Raw genomic sequence first — 18737 nt, 5'->3', positions numbered from 1 at the left:
GTGTGCCACCATCCAGCCAACGAGCATACACGATCATAGTTGTTTCGCGACGCAAAACCACCAAGTGTTTTTGTTGCTAGACCTCGAAGAGAACAATATTCACACCTTTTTATTCGCTTATCGCTTATGGACATCCCCATAGCATACACAGATAACGCTGGTTTATCTAGTGTCGCATTTCGCAAACAACGCGCGAAGCACCGCGGTCAGAGCAGACGACAGACACCGCAAGCTATCGTCTGCTCGGCACCACAATACAGAAAAGTTTGCATTTCTTTCCTTCGGCAGTTTTCATTTATACTGGTGATGTTTCAAAGGAAGGTGAGTGGAGCAGGTGACTGTCACATTCAGTAAGCTAGGCGGTGTGGGCATCCAAAGCTCTGCGAAAGATTGAAACAGGTGGCCACTTTGGTGCTCGTCTGCGTGCTTGGTCGTTTTTGTGCTCGACCCCTGTCGATCAACCTCCGCGTGCAGAGGTAGCCAATGAAGGAACTCCCGAGTCACTATTGTGTTTTTCACTGGACAGTTCTTCATGGGGCGGATGGTCCAAAGTGTCCAAGGACAGGGATTTGCGCAGGATTTTCATCTCTAGGGGTGTTGGAATAGTGTCGGGAAGGTGCAGCAAAATACGTATATCTGCTGGGAGATCTATTTATTTTGAGAGAAAAAGTCAGCCAGAAAGGGCGGCTTGCTATTCTTTAGTAAATAATTACTTCATGGGCAAGCAAGTTTCTAGGGCAGTTCGAGTCAGGCGATGTGGGGTCGCAGGTCGTAGGCAGGTATAGGTATAACTCGAGCAGTCTTATGAAGTCGTTGAACGGGATCCCCGCCTGATTCTGGAAAGGGGTGCGACCATATGCTTCTCCATGCTACCCCCTTTAGGAGGATGTTTAGTCAGAAGACCCTTACACGTTTTCCATGCAACGCCTCGAGTATGGGCGCGACTCTGAAGACCTGTCCTGGTGAGAGGGTGTCCAGGCTTTTTTTCTTAAAGAAAAAAAAAGAAGAAAGAAAACAGCGGCAAGGGCCTTTTGCCAGGTGCCGCGTTCGGGAGACGATGGCCCTGAAGGGAACCTCGTGCTTGTGAGTCTTAGCTTCGTCATTTCGATCCTGGATCTTTCGTTCTCCATGCCTGCCCCTTCCAGATCTTTCTGACTACCTGTTCTGTCGGTATTGGCTGGGCTTCTTTTCAGAGATACGAAGTTACGAAGTATCAACTGCTTTGGCGACCCTTTGGCGACTAGAACGACAAATTTGGATCAGCCTCTAGAAGGCGTAGATGGTGTCCCTTTATTTCGTTAACGACTTGCCTAAGTTCCATTTGACCGATACCGATCTCAAAAAGTATCGCAATCAGAACAAAAAAAGAATATATCTATATATAGAGAGAGAGAGGCATCTCGATACGAACTCCGAGTGATCGATATGCCTTCGACCAATCAGGTTCAGTAGATGTTGTAGTTTGTCAACAATAAACATCTCTCTTCGCTTCAACTTTTATTTATTATTTTTATTTATCTTATTTTTATTCGTTTCTTTTCCTTTCTATCTTTTCGTCGACAACGACACGACTTTAGCTTCCTCCTCTCACGTTCCTGGCGCTCCTCCACCTCTAGATGTCGAGAGTAAATCAGAAATTAAAAGCTATGTTTTCTACGAGCACCGTAGCGAGTTAAACAATTTTCTTATCTGAATGCGCTCGCAATCAACGACAGTTTGAAAACGAAATAAAAGTCTGTGGCCAACCAGGAGGCACGCTATCTGTTCGCTCTTCGTGAGACGCCGTTTATCGTGTCCTGTTCTCCAACAACTGATGGATGAGATGGTCTGCAACTATGCCGGCGTGTTTCACCGTTCCCCTTACTTCTTACCGTCCTGTTACTGGAAGCCCTTCTGTAACACGTGTCCACGTGACAGTTCGACATTACGTCACCACAAAACATGTTACATATAGACATCTCCTCACAAAGCAACAAGGACGCGCTGAGAATAAATGAAAGTGATTCACGGTTTAGCGCGGTGGCTTCAAAGACGTCGTCTGCTAGGTAATAAGATGTCGTCTGCTGCGAAGGCGAGTGATCTCTAGCGCGTTGCATTCGATGACGACGGCGCACAAAGCTAGAAAATGTGAATGTGAGATACGTGAAATATTAGTGTAGAAATAGAGTTTCTGTGAAAATGTTGATACAGTGCACGAAAATATGTTCCGTGAACAAAACCCTAATAGTGAGAGACGCAGAGCCATTTTCGTTTTCCGCAGGTGTGCATGGGCAAACTTACCGTGATGAAGAAAGCCTATCTTTTTCTCTCTCTTTTTTTTTTTTTTTTTCGTGTTAGCATCGCAAAGCAACAGTGGCTATGAGTGGCGTTGTTTTCTATCGATCCATTGATCACAGGGTACAACATCCCCGGTGTGCACCATTTGCAGGCACCGGATAAGCTACTGCAACAACGCTGAATAGCCCTAGAGTGTGTGAATCACAAGTTCAACTCATAGCCTCGTACCATAGCCGTGAGCCAAGCAGCACGAACGTGACCTATACTAACCTCACTAAGCTAACCTTGGCTAACTTCACCTAAACCGACATCGCCGCCGTCTCCTCACCGCTACTGTCGCTGGAGTTAATGCCGTAGTTGAGCCCAGCCGCCGGCAGTTCATTAACCCCCTTATCCTCTAAAAACAAAAACAAAAAAAAAACAATCTGTCCAGCGTTTTAAACATCCCAGCAACACATCCTGATTAGGACCCCTTCCCACGGTCTCACTTTCTCTCACATTTCTTCTCCTCTCCCTCGTCTGTCATCTCGGCGGCGTCAAATTCTCTCACGGCGTGCATTTCAAGTTGCGTCACACGGTGACATTTATCGGCTCAGCAGTCAGTGTCGCTTAAAAGATGTAACCGCGTTCAGAATCTCGCCCAAGTTTCTCGCAGTGGCTATGTTGCAGACGACATTTGTGGGAAATGTGACAAGAATCGCGCAGACGACAACGCGCGACGCTGTGCCCGTTTAGCAGACGACATTGCTGCTGTGATCGTTTGCTTCGAATGGACAGGATTTCATCACATTCGACGATCTTCGGCTGAGAAAAAACGACAGTGAAGCGGAAAACCACGTAGGAGCTGCAACGCGATACTTTGTTTTCGTTCAGCAGACGATTTCTTTTCTTCTTTTGTGTTTTTTTTGTGAAAGTGTCGTCTTGATCCGAAGCTTCCAGTTCCGCATACCTATAGTTCCGTCTCTATCATACGTGCGATGGTTGCAAACAACAAGCTTGACGTGCAGTCTAACCGCATCGGTGTTTGAACCACGATGGATTGTACTGAAATAGTAAACGGATCCCCAACTACCGTGATTTCAGAATTTCCGCGAGATATCCAGGATTGTTCGGGTAAATAATGCCAGTGTTACGAGAATCTGAGCATTTGTGTCGATGTACATGACTACCGACGTCTGCTAGAGAGAAGACTGAACTCTATCTGCCCATTCGTTCGCGAACCATTCAGAAGCTTTCCAGGAGAGTCGCAGACGAAATATGAGCACGACCTAGCGTGGCGTTTCTGTTTTGCTGAAATGCGGTTACGATGGTTGAACTTTTCGGACGGACGAACTAGTGGACAGTCCCCTCCGTGATATCTGGTACGTAAACCTTTTCTATTCTTTATTGTCGATTATTTAATTTTTTTTTTTTTTTTGCGTCGTGGTACCCTTTAGCTGCCCTGTGTAATATGTAATATGTGTAATATGCCGTGTGTAATATGTGAGCACAAAAGTGACGCGTGTTTTCACCAGCTCCCGTGGCTCAGTGTTTAGCATGCTAGCCATGTCACGTCGAGACTGGGAGGTACCCGGGTTCGAATCCCGGTGCCGGTTGTGCTGTCTGGGGTTTTTCCTGGGTTTTCCTCAGACGCTTTCAGACATATCTCGGCACAGTTCCCCTAGTAGTCGGCCCAGGACGCATATCGCGTCAGTCGTGACGTTGCCCACATACGTGAGGCCGACAACGGCAAGCCCTTTCACCATCACCACCACCGTGACGCCGTTTGCATACGGGATGCATTCGAAAATGCCAGATAGCGGTGGAACAAGCTTCTGATCTCTTTAGGTCTTTCTGTGTGTCTGCGCCTGGCTGACTGATTGATTGTTGTTATTACGAAAAGCTTCCAACGTGTGCTACAAGAAGGTTGTTACCCCACGCAGAGTCCGAGAGCCCTTCCATGGCACAGAGCATCGCTGTAGGCCTTTTTGTCGTTGCAGTCGCCGTGGTTGGCATAGCGGGGAACTTGCTGACCCTGGTTGCCCTGGCAACATCCCAACGGGTCCGCAGTGCCTCCGCTGCCTTCATTGCCAGTCTCTCCGTGGCAGATCTTCTCTTCTGTGCGTTGAACCTTCCCTTTTCAGCATCCAGGTTCCTCCATGGAAGTTGGGCCCACGGAGAACGACTCTGCTGGGTCGTCGCAGCGGGACGCTATTTTAATGTCGGCATCTCGCTCTTGTCCATCACAGCCATCACCGTAAACAGGTTAGTGCACGATCGGGTACAGGCAGATATCAACGCCACTTTAGTCGCCTGCCCCTTTATTCCCATCGCCTGCAATGCGCACCTTGCCGGTGTGCGCGAGCCTGTTGTTCCCGGCATAGTCACAAAGCAGGCACTGCCTTCTGGAGGCAGTAGATGGACAAGGATTTCTAGAATTTGCGTCTTGACATCCCCCAGTGACCTTGACAGCTCTTCAGAATATTTCTGCTGAAGGCAGCGCACAAGGGCGCAGCGCGTGACAGCAACAAAGAAATCCACACAAAAAGCAGGAAGCAGGCTTATTGGTTATTGTCCATCCAACAAAGATTTCAAGATAGGGACCTTGTCTGACCATTTATAGCACGAAAGAACATAGGGCTCTTCGTCAAAGTCTAATATGCTGTCGTCCTCAACGCTTTTGCTGAGGGCTGATGTCATCAAATAAGTAACTCCTCATTTTGATAGCGTGCAAAATAAGGTAGGCACAATAGTATGGAGAGAATAGGGCATGGATCAGTCCATGCCCTGGACGGATGGATCAGTCCATGCCCTGGACGGATGGATCAGTCCATGCCCTCTAAATCTTTTCACACCTTTACAGGTGTAACAACGTGCATGGCGCACGCCTTTTTAGGTGTAATTTTGGTAACATCATAATGGAGCACGGTTTCGCACAAATTTTCTTTACTCGAGTGTTGTCTGTCCTCCAAAAATTCAGTCTTGCAACATCTCAACATTGTTCAACAGTATTGTAGACACTTGCGCGTGCTTGATTATCGATAGCGATGCATATATGCATTAGCTCGTACCTACGATATCCAAGACATAATGAAAGCAAGATTTGCACTGACACTTGATATTTAGTAATGCTTTTCAAATTTTGTAAAATATCATCCTGGAGATGCAATGTTACGCAACCAGGTTGAATGTGCATAGCACACACCTTTACAGGTGTGAAAAAGTTTACAGTGTAGAGTAGAATATGAAAGATATCTACTGCAGGTACGTCCTAATCGTCCATCCCGGCGCCTACGAGCGTTTGTACGGCCGTCGAAGCATCATCGCTACCGTAGCTTTCACTTGGGTGCTGCCAGCAGTAGTCCTGATACCGACAGCCCTCGGGGCCTGGGGACGCTTCGGATTGGAACCTCAACGTCTCAATTGCTCTATCGTTCCGGTGGAAGGAAAATCTGCCAAAGCATTTCTCTTCGTCTGCGCTTTCGTGGTACCCTGTCTCGCGATCATCGTTTGCTACGCCAGGATCTTCTGGACTGTCCGCAAGTCGAGGTATTAATCACGCAGGTCGTGCAGGTCTCGGATTTGATCGACTCTCCAACTCCTTTTGGACTTCTGTGGTCCAGAGTGCATTTTTAATTGATGTTCCAGATTGCAACTAGCCTCGCACCAGGGCGAAGCTGCCAAGAGACGAAAGGACGAGTGGCGACTTACCCGTATGGTGCTCTTCATCTTTTGTTCCTTCGTCGCGTGTTATCTGCCTATCACCATTGTCAAGGTCAGCGACTCTTGTATTAGATGCGCTTCCCTATCGGAGAAAGGTCTGAGGTAACCTAAGAAAATCTCGAGGTTACCCCACACTCTTAAAAATGAACTTCACCTCATAGCACGCTCCTAGCCAACCATCATCTCAAATGATATCGTTATCTGCCCTGATTTGTTGAAAACACGGGGCGTACGCCTTTTCTGTGACAATTATGAACAGCATAAGTGTCACAGAAATGGCGTACGCCCCCCGTTTTCAACAAATCAGGGCAGATAACGATATCATTCGAGATAATGGTTGGCTAGGAGCGTGCTATGAGGTGAAGTTCATTTTTAAGAGTGCAGAAATCCTAAGGTTGTGCTGAGGTAACCCCAGCAACTCCTTGGGTAACGCTAAGACGCCCTAGGGTTACGTCAATGCTTCCTATAGGGTTGCCCCAAGACGTCCTCGGACACCCTAAGACGTCCTGAGGATACCCTAACAAACCATGCATGTGGTTATCCTAAAATGTTCTATTAAATGTTCCCAGGACATTCCGGGGTAACTATAGGAACCCTCGAGGTCTTACTCCTAAAGTCCCTGGCGTCACCTCAACATATTCTGGGTAATGACAAAGGTCGCGAGGTGGCCCGGCCGCAAATAATCTGAGTAATTGCTTACAGAACCCCAGCACTACAGATGTACGACTGTGCTGTCTGAGAAACTACTTGGGTCACGTCAGCCCTATTGAAAATTTGTTCCTGGGGTTACCCCAGAGTCTGAGGTCTCAAGGTATTATGGGACGGATGGGGTAACCCTAGTTCCTGGGGTAACCCCAAACATCCCATAATAAGACCTCAGGCTCTGGGGTAACCCCAGGAACAAAATTTCAATAGGGCCCGTTTCTAATTCAATTTGTGGCGGTTCAGATGTACGTCATAGACTATGGCGTTCAAAAACTCTGGTTACGAACAATATTTGGTCAATGTCTTCAAAACGCAGTTCTCTGCGAATGAGCAGAGTTGAGGAGAGTAGCACAGGCACGAAACACTGTTACCGAATCTACCGAAAACACCACAGAGGGATCTTCTCAAGCTTCGTGCAAGCGCAGTAGCGTAGTCTGAAAAATATTTCTGGAAAGGACCTGCAGGACCTTTACATGGTGGACTGGAATTCATATCCGTTCTCCCAAATTCACTACCAATTCACTACCATTAAACTGTTGCTGTGTAACGAGAATTTGTTTTTGTATTCCTTGTCTCGGGTTTAGTTCGCGTGTCATACCAAGGGTACAATTTTGGGGGCATGAACACTGGAAACACGCCTCCGGCTACGCCACTGCACTACCTATAGGAGTAGGTCGTAGTCTCGAGGGCGCTAATTCTATCAGACGACGCAAGAACTTCCCCCATACACTTCATCCATGTTGCGTCTGTTAGCTCCGACATATCAATGCGTGCGACCTATAATGACCTTAGTGAGCGCACATTTGCCAGACGTGGAAACCTCAATGACGTCGACAGCCACGAAGACGCGCATGGATATAGACTGTCTATATACATCGGCGCAGACGTGTCTGGGTCGCTGTCTAGGCGAGAACGATACCCAACATGGAGGCGCTTCCTGTTAGAGTATTGAGGCACTCCCCTCCTCTGCGAATATGAAGCGTCACGAAGATTGTCTACGATGACTTGACAATATAGCCACTCCTAGACCTCGAGCTCTTTCATTATCACGTCGTTCGAGGCAATCAACCTCAATCATACTTTAAAGAAGCGCCGCCTTTGATAAAAGTAGGCAGCACTGAGGAACAGTTAAACGGCATTAGGCCACGGATTTTTTGTTGCATATCCACCAGCGACGCCACAGAGGTCGTCCTTAACTTTATCCACCTATAAAGGACGTGCGTTTATATCTGGGCGCACGGACCCACACCGTGCAAGGATCTAGAAAACATGAGGTATTGTGTTTCGACGATCAACTCACTGATGCCGCTATAACCAGGGTGGGTGTTATACGTGATCTTGGCGTACTCTTAAATAACGCTCTACAGTTTCTTCAACATGAGTCCTCCATTTCTAATGCTGCCCTGCGAGTCCTTGGTTTGATATCACGGATAACTCGTCAATTCCGAGACTGTATTTGTTGTATACACATCGTTAGTGCGCAGTAGTCTGGAATTGGCCTCAAGTAGTATGGGATCCTTTGAATTGAACTCATTTTTCTTGTATCCAAAGGGTGCAGAAGAAGTTTATCGCTATCTTGTACGATAGATACTTCGGACGCGCTTGTTTCTACAATTATGTCAGTGTATACTTGAGACGTCAATGTGTCTAAGGTGTGTTAGAAGACAACGATGGGTACTTTTCAAATAAAATAAATAGATAATTCTATTTACGATATTGCCCCTGACGATTTGTGGAAATAAATAATGTTTCGCAGAGGACCTCAGCAACTTGTACCACTAAGTTGGTAGCGCCGGGTACGAACTTGCAACCATACACCCTTAAAAATGAACTTGACCACATAGCACGCTCCTAGCCAACCATCATCCCGAATGACAACGTTCTCGCCCCTGATTTGTTGAAAACGGGAGGCGGAGCCTATTCTGTGCCGTGCATAATGAGAACAAAATAGGCTCCGCCTCTCGTTTTCAACAAATCAGGGGCGAGAACGTTGTCATTCGGGATGATGGTTGGCTAGGAGCGTGCTATGTGGTCAAGTTCTGTTTTAACAGTGTAGCATCAACTCATCCGCTTCGTATCCCAACCCCAATCCGTATGAACTGAGGTTGCCAATATTAATAAGCAATTCTTTCCCAGGTAGCTGACCCGGATGTTCTCTACCCGAGCGTCCACCTAGTCGGTTACGTCCTCCTCTACTTGAGCGCATGCGTCAACCCCCTCATCTACGGTGTCACCAATCAACAGTACCGACAGGCTTACCACTCAACGCTGGCACCGTGCTTTCCGTGTCTTCTAGCACGACGCCATGGAAGCAGCCATTACGGCTCGGAAGAGAACACACCGGCTAAGACTATGGTCTCTGTTATCGCGATGCACACACTAAGCGAGGCCTAAAATGTCAGCGGATTGAGTGAAAGTCGCCTGCAAATAGTCGAGCCGATTCATCACGTGTGATGTGATGAGCAGAATAGATGATACACTTAATGTATTAGCTCCATGATAATGGGAGTATGCGACAGCTTAAAGTAATACGCTCTCAGTGGGAGTGTTCTTTTTTTTTTTTTTTCATCAACATCAACATCAGCAAAATTATTTAGATGATAATGGCGATGAAATAATAGAAGGCAGATATCATGATCAACATCTACATCAACAGAATTATTTGGATGACAATGGGGATGAAAGAATCCAACGCAGATATCATGAAATTGAACGGATGAATGAGAGATGATATCATGGTGTGAAATGGTGAAACAGTTCATGCGTGGGATCAAATAACGACTCAACGAATTGAAGAATGTGCCAAGAGTGAATGTGTCAGCTGACGAAGTCACGTGGACGGGAACTGCCAATCGTCGAAGAAAACAAAAAAATTGGTTTAGTGGACAAAATATCTCGTATACTATTTGTTTTGTTCTTTCATTGGTTTATAGGGTGTTATCACCTTATAGACGCGGATTTTTTTTCCTTTTGCAGGAGCACCGCGAGAAACAAACAAATAAATAAAGTCAAAATAAAATAAAAGATGTGTGTCATGCGAGTGACGTCTCTGACACGCTGACGTCATACATGCGTTTATTTGTACGTTTATAGTTTTAACAAGTTTAACAACAAACATAAGTTCATTCGTCTCGTAAAGAGGGCAAAAAAACTAACTCGAGATTAAAAAGGCACAACAAGTCCACAGAAAACGCAACGCAATCAATCGTAAAAGGAGTTGGAGACACTCATGAAATACGTCCGTCCCGTCCGTCCATAACAACGTAGTATTGTTCTCAGGCTATATGGCGCTGTTGACGCTCTTTGTGCGTGGACACCACAGCGGATCATGGTCAACCATGTGCAAGTTATACTCAAAAAAAGTAAAGTTACACATAGCCGGTAACTAAGTTACAGTTAGCACGTTAAAGTAACTTAGTACTTTACGGTTATCTTCTGAGAAGAAAAATTCGAATACATGTAAGTCTAAAAAAAAAAAAAATGTTTTTAGCACATGTACCATCCTGTAGCATAGTTATACCGTGTTATAAACAGAGGATTCGGAGGAAGTTAGTCTAAGACATCGTGACTGCGTATGAAATGACAAAATTTCCGGTATTCCTGGTCGAGAAACACGGCAGCGTACTTGAAGCCACGACAAAACAACACCACGGAACTGAAAATATTGCCACACCTGAGTCCAGTAACTTGAACCGAAAGCGGTAACAAGTTACTTTCGTAGACAAGTAACTATATAGCTACTTCAAAAAGTAACTAGTTAGAGCCACACGTTGCTTTTAACTTAGTTGCTAGATTGGATCATAATCTTGCGATCTTGGTTTTGGTTTGAGTCCTTGCTTCCACAACGCACGACGTCCCACTTGAACCCCGGAACAATTCAAAATATGATTTCCTATACTCGCGACTCATACAGACGTAAATGATGGGATTGACACATCCGGAAAAGAAAAATGTGATCCAACATGTCACCCTCACCCAGGAAGAATCGCGGAATATTCCGAACACGTGCACGACGTTTACCGGAAGATAGCTGAATGTAAACGCGAAAAAAACCGCCAGAATCATCCTCAACAGCCTCCCGTTCTTCTCCGTCTTCATCTTTTCTTTCTCGGAGAGCTGGACGTTGGAAAGACTCACAGTGTTACTCTTGGACGTTAGCCGGGAATGGCTTCGTAACCTACGCCGTGCCCTCCGCACGATAAAGTAGATCCTGCTGTAGCAGTAGACGAAGGTAATATTCGGAACGACACACATGAGCGTGAGCAAAAAGTGTCTGCAAGAACGACCGTTATACGGAACTACGCTGCATGATCCGAGTTCGGGATCCCACTTGAAATGACCCCAGAATTTTCCTGTGGGGAGGATGATCACGAGACAGGCCAACACCCAAGTGGACGCGACGAACACCAGGTTATTTCCAGGGGTGAAGATCAGCTTCTGGCTTCTCGGATAAGCGATCACGATTAAACGATTGATAGCGACGGCCACTATGGTGAACATGGACGCTCCGACGTTGAAGTAGCGGCTGACGCCGGAAGCCACGCAGCCTAGCTCAGAGTAGACCCACTTGCCGTACCAGAAGATGGTGGCAGCGAAGGGAGTGTTCATTGAACAGAAGATGAGGTCGCAGAAACACAAGCTCACCAAAAGCAAGTTGGTCGCGTTGGAGAGTTTCGAAGACCGTGTTAAGGCTAACACGGACACAAAGTTGGCTACGGAGCCGAATATGGCGAACACAATGAGCGTCACGAAGCCTGTCATGAGGACAGCCTGCGGGTAATCCTCGAACTTGAGCAGACCTTGAGGGGCTTTCTGGTCGGCATCAACGAAGGAGGAGGCATTGGTGGCATTTTGAATGTCACAATCTTGGATCATGACCGTTACGGTTGTGCGCAGTGAAGGGAATGTGTCCTTGTGATTCATAAACGCGGGAACAGAAGTCGGATAACTTGAAAACGGGCACAACGGAAGCCGTTCAGTGATGTGTCATTATCTGTGGATCTACGTCTGATTCACCGTGGAGGAAGGCCAGTTCCTCGTTGCTTGTCTCAAGAAGAGCCAATTTATGCCATCGTTGATGTCGGCCCATGTTGACGAACGTATACGACACACAGATGGGTAGAAATCCAGCGAACTGGTAGAGGAGTACGAAGGGAGTTGCCCAGAAGAAGAACAGTCTCTGTTCGAAATGTCGGCGGCTCCTTTCCTGAGGCAACTCCCCAACGGCAACGAAGTTTTTTTCTTTTTTTTGGTCAACGATGTTTCCCCAAAATCACCGCGAATAGGCCATAGAAAATGGATAGGGTCAAAAGTTAGAACATTTTTTATCTCCTGTGTGCGCAAACAGACCACGTCCGCAAGTGTTTAAAACAAAAAACTTCAGGAAAATGGCTCTCACTGTGCAAAATTTCGGGCGAGTTGGACTTTATCTTCCTTTCTTATGAAGTGACGGAAATGTTGCACACTTGAGTGCCGAACCCTGTAGTTACAGTTACACGCTGCTTCTAACTTAGTTAACTAACCACGACTGGATCGTGCTCTTTCTATCTTGGATTTGGTTTTGAGATTCTTTGCTTCCACACTCTAGGGGAAAAAAAGGAGTACGTTTACTCCTTTGGGGGACTAAATGCCTTGCCACAAAAAATAGTCCCTTTCGGGAGTAAATGAATGTCACGGAGTGGAGACTGCATTTCACGCGCTGTTGTAAGAGTCCCAGGTACATAATTCGTGTGACGCATGAAAATACCTTGAAGCAAACAGTAAACCGTGATATATCGAGTGATATAAAATCTTGCGTCATACATAGGGCACAATTTGCGAAGAAAGATGCGCTGTTTCTTACTCTGTGTGGCTGAAAAATTGCTGTACGTTGGCTGAGTTATGCAGCCTTATGTCGTTCAAATTGACCAAGGGCACACATTTACGTAAACTGTTGCATTCAGGAGACCATTCGCGAAGTTCAGTGACAATAATTTGCAGTCCCGAGGAGTAAATGTCGGGTTAAGGGACTAAAATGGGGGGTAATTGCAGTCCATAGGAATTGCAATTACAGTCATGTCTCGCTTATCCGGAGTTCAGATATCCGGAAATCTCGTTATCCGGACTGCATTACAGGGAACGAACCTGCTACCATTGAATTTTGTCTCTGTTATCCGGAATTCGTTATCCGTATCCGGACAGCAAGTACAGAGAACAATCTTCCAGGACCTCGGTCATTCTGATTGGCTTCTCCGGAAAAGAGCCAATGTCCTCTGTCCCTGGCATGTGCTGTGTTCGCATTGTTCCGGAAAAGGGTCACATCTCACGGGGGCCTTCTTTACTGTTTGACTCTTCAGAGGTCACTCCGTTTTGATACCCACAGGGCGCAAGAAATCCACGTGTGAACGTCAATGTCCAGGCCGTCCGAAACCATCGCCCGTCTTTTGCCCTATGCGGAAGGCATATCCAAAAAGGCAAAAACGTGTGCACGGCACCAACTTTCTGAGACATTACCCTTCTTAAAACAGCAGGGTGACGCAGCGGGTGCCCGTGGTTGTGACCAAAATTCCGTCACACGCGTGCCAACTAATTTCAAGCAGCTCACTTCGCACGAATTTTTCAAGTAGCAATCTTTTCCTTATTTTCTTTCCTTTAGCTACAAAGAGGTCAACCAAATTTTCCAGGTTTACCCTGAAGTTTGCTTGACCCAGTTATCCGGAAATTCGTTATCCGGACGAAAAGGGACGACTCCCGAGGTGTCCGGATAATCGAGATATGACTGGTACTCCCCGTTTTACTCCCTGTTTTGTTGTTAGAGTGCACCACGGTGACCCTCCGTTCGCGACGCAATCTGTTCGCAGGGACGCACCGCGTACGACGTTAACCCCCGGAACAATTCAAAATATGATTTCCTATACTCGCGACTCATACAGACGTAAATGATGGGATTGACACATCCAGAAAAGAAAAATGTGATACCAGATAACACCCCCACCCACGGAGAATAGCGGAAAATTCCGAACGCTCGCACGACGAGCAGCGGAAGATAGTTGAACGTAAACGCGACAAAAATCACCAGAATCATCCACAGCAGTCTCCCGTTCTTTTTTTCCTTCTCGGCGAGCTGGACGTTGGAAAGACTCACGGTGTTACTCCTGGACGTTCGCCGAGAATGGCTTCGTAACCTACGCCGTGTCCTCCGCACGATAAAGTAGATCCTGCTGTAGCAGTAGACGAAGATAACATTCGGAGCGATACTCATGAGCGTAAACAAAAAGGGTCTGCAAGTACGACCGTTATAGGGAACTACGCCGCATGATCCCGGTTCGGGATCCCACTTGAACTGACCCCAGAGTTTTGCTGTGGGGGGGATGATAAAGAGACAGGTCACCACCCACGTGGACGCGACGAACAGCAGGTTATTTCCGGGTGTGAAGATCAATTTGTGACTCCTCGGATAAGCAATCACGATTAAACGATTGATAGCGACGGCCACTATGGTGAGCATGGACGCTCCGACGTTGAAGTAGCTGCTGACGCCGTATGCCACGCAGCCTAGTTCAGAGTAGACCCACTTGCCGTACCACAAGATGGTGGCAGCCAAGGGAGTGCTCGTTGAACAGAAGATGAGGTCGCAGAAACACAGGCTCACCAAAAGCAAGTTGGTCGCGTTGGAGAGTTTCCAAGACCGTGTTAAGGCTAACACGGACACAAAGTTGGCTACGGAGCCGAAGATGGCGAACACAATTAGCGTCACGAAGCCTGTCATGAGGACAGCCTGCGGGTAATCCTCGAACTTGAGTAGACCTTGAGGGGCTTTCTGGTCGGCATCAACGAAGGTGGAGGCATTGGTAGCATTTTGAATGTCAGAATCTTGGATCATGACCGTTACGGTTGTGCGCAGTGAAGGGAATGTGTCCTGGTGGTTCATAAACACGGGAACAGAAGTCGGATAACTTGAAAACAGGCACAACGGAAGGCGTTCAGTGATGTATCATTATCTATGGATCTACGTCTGATTCACCGTGGAGGAAGGCCAGTTCCTCGTTGTTCTTTTCAAGAAGAACAAATTTATGCCATCGCTGATGTCGGCCCATGTTGACGAACGTATACGACACACAGAAATCCAGCGAACCGGTAGGGGAGTAGGAAGGGAGTTGCCCAGAAGAAGAAGTCTCTGTTCGAAATGTCGGCGGCTCCTGTCCTGAGGCAACTCCCTTCGCATACGACGCACAGTCCGACACGTCGTCGTTCTCGGGAGATTAATATATAGTATACGACGTGTCCAGAGGTAAGATTTACAGTTATTATCGCTGTGTCTGCTTTGACGGTCAAACTTTGCACAAAATCACCTACTTTTGGTTTAAATTTACTTCGACGGAATTCGCTGTCCGATATAGCTACCGCCTGTGCTGTCTAAGGTTTTCCCTGGGTTTTTCCAGAGCGACATTCCCCCAGAAGCGGAAGATGCGAAAAGCGCCATGGCTTTCTGCAGTCAGGTGAGCGCGAGTGCTCAAAGTCGTATCTTCACGTGCGCTGCTAACCGTGGGGAATATCCTGCTACAGAGCCACAAGATATCCCGTAGCAGACGACAGGACACTTCGTTGCCGAACCGCATTTCACAACGAGTTTCGCCACATCATACACAGGTGACGCAATGCTTGCTCAAAGAGTTTCGGTTTCGCTTGGCGCCTTGCGCCACCTGTGTGTGATGTGGCGAAATACGTTGTGAAACGCGGTTCGGCAACGAAGTGTCCCCAAAAATCACCGGGAATAGGCCATAGAAAGTGCGTAGAGTCAAAAGTTCGAACAATTTTTGCCTCCTGTGTGCGCAAACAGACGACGTCCGCGAGGAATACTAAAAAAACCTCAGGAAAATGGCTCTCACTGTGCAAAATTTCAGGCGAGTTGGACTTTATCTTCTTTTCCTATGAAGTGACGGAAATGTGGCACACTTGAGTGCCGCACCCTGTACTTAGAGTTACATCTTGCTTGTAACTTAGTTAACTAACCAAGACTGGATCGTACTGTTTCCATCTTGAATTTGGTTTTGAGATTCTTTGCTTCCACACTCTAAGAAGAAGAAAAAAAAGGAGTACTTTTACTCCTTTGGGGGACTAAATGCCATGCCACAAGAGAAGAGTCCCTTTCGGGAGTAAATGAATGTCACGGAGTGGAGACTACATTTCACGCGCTGTTGTAAGAGTCCCAGGTACAGAACTCGTGTGACGCATGAAAATACCTTGAAGCAAACCGTAAACCGTGATATATCGAGTGATATAAAATCTTGCGCCATACATAGGGCACAATTTGCGAAGAAAGATGGACTAACTGTTTCTTACTCTGTGTGGCTGAAAAATTGCTGTACGTTGGCTGAGTTATGCAGCCTTATGTCGTTCAAATTGACCGAGGGCACACATTTACGTAAACTGTTGCATTCAGGAGACCATTCGCGAAGTTCAGTGACAATAATTTGCAGTCCTGGGGAGTAAATGTCGGGTTAAGGGACTAAAATGGGGGTAATTGCAGTCCAGGGGAATATAGGAATTGCAATTACTCCCCGTTTTACTCCCTTTTTTCTTAGAGTGCACCACGGTGACCCTCCGTTCGCGGCGCAATCTGTTCGCAGGGACGCACCACGTACGACGTTAACCCCCGGAACAATTCAAAGCAAGATTTCCTATACTCGCGACTCATACAGACGTAAATGATGGGATTGATACATCCAGAAAAGAAAAATGTGATACCACATAACACCCTCACCCACGGAGAATCGCGAAAAATTCCGAACGCATGCACGACGAGCAGCGGAAGATAGCTGAATGTAAACGCGACAAAAATCACCAGAATCATCCACAGCAGTCTCCCGTTCTTTTTTTCCTTCTCGGCGAGATGGACGTTGGAAAGACTCACGGTGTTACTCTTAAACGTTCGCCGGGAATGGCTTCGTAACCTACGCCGTGTCCTCCGCACGATAAAGTAGATCCTGCTGTAGCAGTAGACGAAGATAACATTCGGAGCGATACTCATGAGCATAAACAAAAAGGGTCTGCAAGTACGACCGTTATAGGGAACTACGGCGCATGATCCGGTGGCGGAATCCCACTTGAACTGACCCCAGAGTTTTCCTGTGGGCAGGATGATCAAAAGACACGTCACCAGCCAAGTGGAAGCGACGAACAGCAGGTTATTTCCAGGCGTGAAGATCAGCTTCTGGCTTCTCGGATAAGCGATCACGACGAAACGATTGATAGCGACGGCTACTATGGTGAACATGGACGCTCCGACGTTGAAGTAGCTGCTGACGCCGTAAGCCACGCAGCCTAGTTCAGAGTAGACCCACTTGCCGTACCACAAGGTGGTGGCAGTGAAGGGATTGCTCGTTGAACAGAAGATGAGGTCGCAGAAGCACAAGTTCACCAAAAGCAAGTTGGTCGCGTTGGAGGGTTTCGAAGACCGCGTTAAGGCTAACATGGACACAAAGTTGGCTACGGAGCCGAAGATGGCGAACACAATGAGCGTCACGAAGCCGGTCATGAGGGCCGCTTGTGGGTAATCCTCGAACCTCAGTAGACCTTGAGGGGCTTTCTGGTCGGCATCAGCGAAGAAGGAGGCATTGGTGGCATTTTGATTGTCAGAATCTTGGATCATGACCGTTACGGTTGTGCGCAGTGAAGGGAATGTGTCCTGGTGGTTCATAAACACGGGAACAGAAGTCGGATAACTTGAAAACAGGCACAACGGAAGGCGTTCAGTGATGTATCATTATCTATGGATCTACGTCTGATTCACCGTGGAGGAAGGCTAGTTCCTCGTTGTTCTTTTCAAGAAGAACCAATTTATGCCATCGCTGATGTCGGCCCATGTTGACGAACGTGTACGACACACAGATGGGTAGAAATCCAGCGAACTGGTAGAGGAGTACGAAGGGAGTTGCCCAGAAGAAGAACAGTCTGTTCGAAATGCCGGCGGCTCCTGTCCTGAGGCAACTAGAGTCACTAAATAAGCTACTTTTTTAGTGTAGCTTATTTAGTGACTCTAGAGGCAACTCCCTTCGCATACGACACACAGTCCGACACGTCGTCGTTCTCGGGAGATTGATATATAGTATACGACGTGTCCAGAGGTAAGCTTTACAGTTATTATCGCTGTGTCTGCTTTGACGGTCACACTTTGCACAAGATCACCTACTTTTGGTTTAAATTTACTTCGACGGAATTCGCTGTCCGATATAGCTACCGCCTGTGCTGTCTAAGGTTTTCCCTGGGTTTTTCCGGAGCGACATTCCCCCAGAAGCGGAAGATGCGAAAAGCGCCATGGCTTTCTGCAGTCAGGTGAGCGCGAGTGCTCAAAGTCGTATCTTCACGTACGCTGCTAGCCGTGGGGAATATCCTGCTACACAGCCACAAGATATCCCGTAGCAGACGACAGGACACTTCGTTGCCGAACCGCATTTCACAACGAGTTTCGCCACATCATACACAGGTGACGCAATGCTTGCTCAAAGAGTTTCGGTTTCGCTTGGCGCCTTGCGCCACCTGTGTGTGATGTGGCGAAATACGTTGTGAAACGCGGTTCGGCAACGAAGTGTCCCCAAAAATCACCGGGAATAGGCCATAGAAAGTGCGTAGGGTAAAAAGTTCGAACAATTTTTGCCTCCTGTGTGCGCAAACAGACGACATCCGCGAGGAATACTAAAAGCACTTCAGGAAAATGGCTCTCACTGTGCAAAATTTCAGGCGACTTTATCTTCTTTTCCTATGAAGTGACGGAAATGTGGCACACTTGAGTGCCGCACCCTGTACTTAGAGTTACATCTTGCTTGTAACTTAGTTAATTAACCAAGACTGGATCGTACTGTTTCCATCTTGACTTTGGTTTTGAGATTCTTTGCTTCCACACTCTAAGAAGAAAAAAAAAAAGGAGTACTTTTACTCCTTTGGGGGACTAAATGCCTTGCCACAAGAGAAGAGTCCCTTTCGGGAGTAAATGAATGTCACGGAGTGGAGACTACATTTCACGCGCTGTTGTAAGAGTCCCAGGTACATAACTCGTGTGACGCATGAAAATACCT

The 18737-nt window shown here is 47.1% G+C and overlaps 2 protein-coding genes across 3 annotated transcripts; one reads left to right on the top strand and one right to left on the bottom strand.

The window, feature by feature from the left end:
* The first annotated feature begins 237 nt into the window (after positions 1-237).
* On the top strand, positions 238-9719 carry LOC135397334 (G-protein coupled receptor moody-like). Of its 2 annotated transcripts, none has more exons than XM_064628861.1 (5): positions 238-321; positions 4200-4521; positions 5521-5805; positions 5905-6031; positions 8821-9719. In XM_064628861.1, the coding sequence occupies exons 2-5, from the start codon at positions 4217-4219 to the stop codon at positions 9076-9078; spliced, it is 975 nt and encodes a 324-aa protein (XP_064484931.1). In that variant the 5' UTR covers positions 238-321; positions 4200-4216; the 3' UTR covers positions 9079-9719. The 2 variants fall into 2 exon arrangements, with proteins under 2 accessions (XP_064484931.1, XP_064484930.1); XM_064628860.1 differs by lacking the exon at positions 238-321 and adding an exon at positions 376-3638.
* A 763-nt stretch (positions 9720-10482) lies between these two features.
* LOC135398726 (G-protein coupled receptor moody-like) lies at positions 10483-11607 on the bottom strand. Its single transcript, XM_064630110.1, has one exon. It carries the CDS (start codon positions 11605-11607, stop codon positions 10483-10485), a length of 1125 nt encoding a protein of 374 aa, XP_064486180.1.
* Positions 11608-18737: the final 7130 nt, after the last annotated feature.

This window comes from Ornithodoros turicata, chromosome 6, assembly GCF_037126465.1.
Source record: "Ornithodoros turicata isolate Travis chromosome 6, ASM3712646v1, whole genome shotgun sequence".
Classification (NCBI taxonomy): Eukaryota; Metazoa; Arthropoda; class Arachnida; order Ixodida; family Argasidae; genus Ornithodoros; species Ornithodoros turicata.
This window is presented reverse-complemented; position numbering and strand designations above follow the sequence as displayed.

What these genes read in the sequence shown, in the direction of transcription:
- LOC135397334 (XM_064628861.1), top strand. Translation starts at nt 4,217, where the DNA reads ATGGCACAGAGCATCGCTGTAGGCCTTTTTGTCGTTGCAGTCGCCGTG. An exon ending in TGGACTGTCCGCAAGTCGAG is followed by an intron (nt 5,806 to 5,904) that starts GTATTAATCACG and finishes TTGATGTTCCAG; the next exon opens with ATTGCAACTAGCCTCGCACC. An exon ending in TGCCTATCACCATTGTCAAG is followed by an intron (nt 6,032 to 8,820) that starts GTCAGCGACTCT and finishes ATTCTTTCCCAG; the next exon opens with GTAGCTGACCCGGATGTTCT.
- LOC135398726 (XM_064630110.1), bottom strand. Translation starts at nt 11,607, where the DNA reads ATGAATCACAAGGACACATTCCCTTCACTGCGCACAACCGTAACGGTC.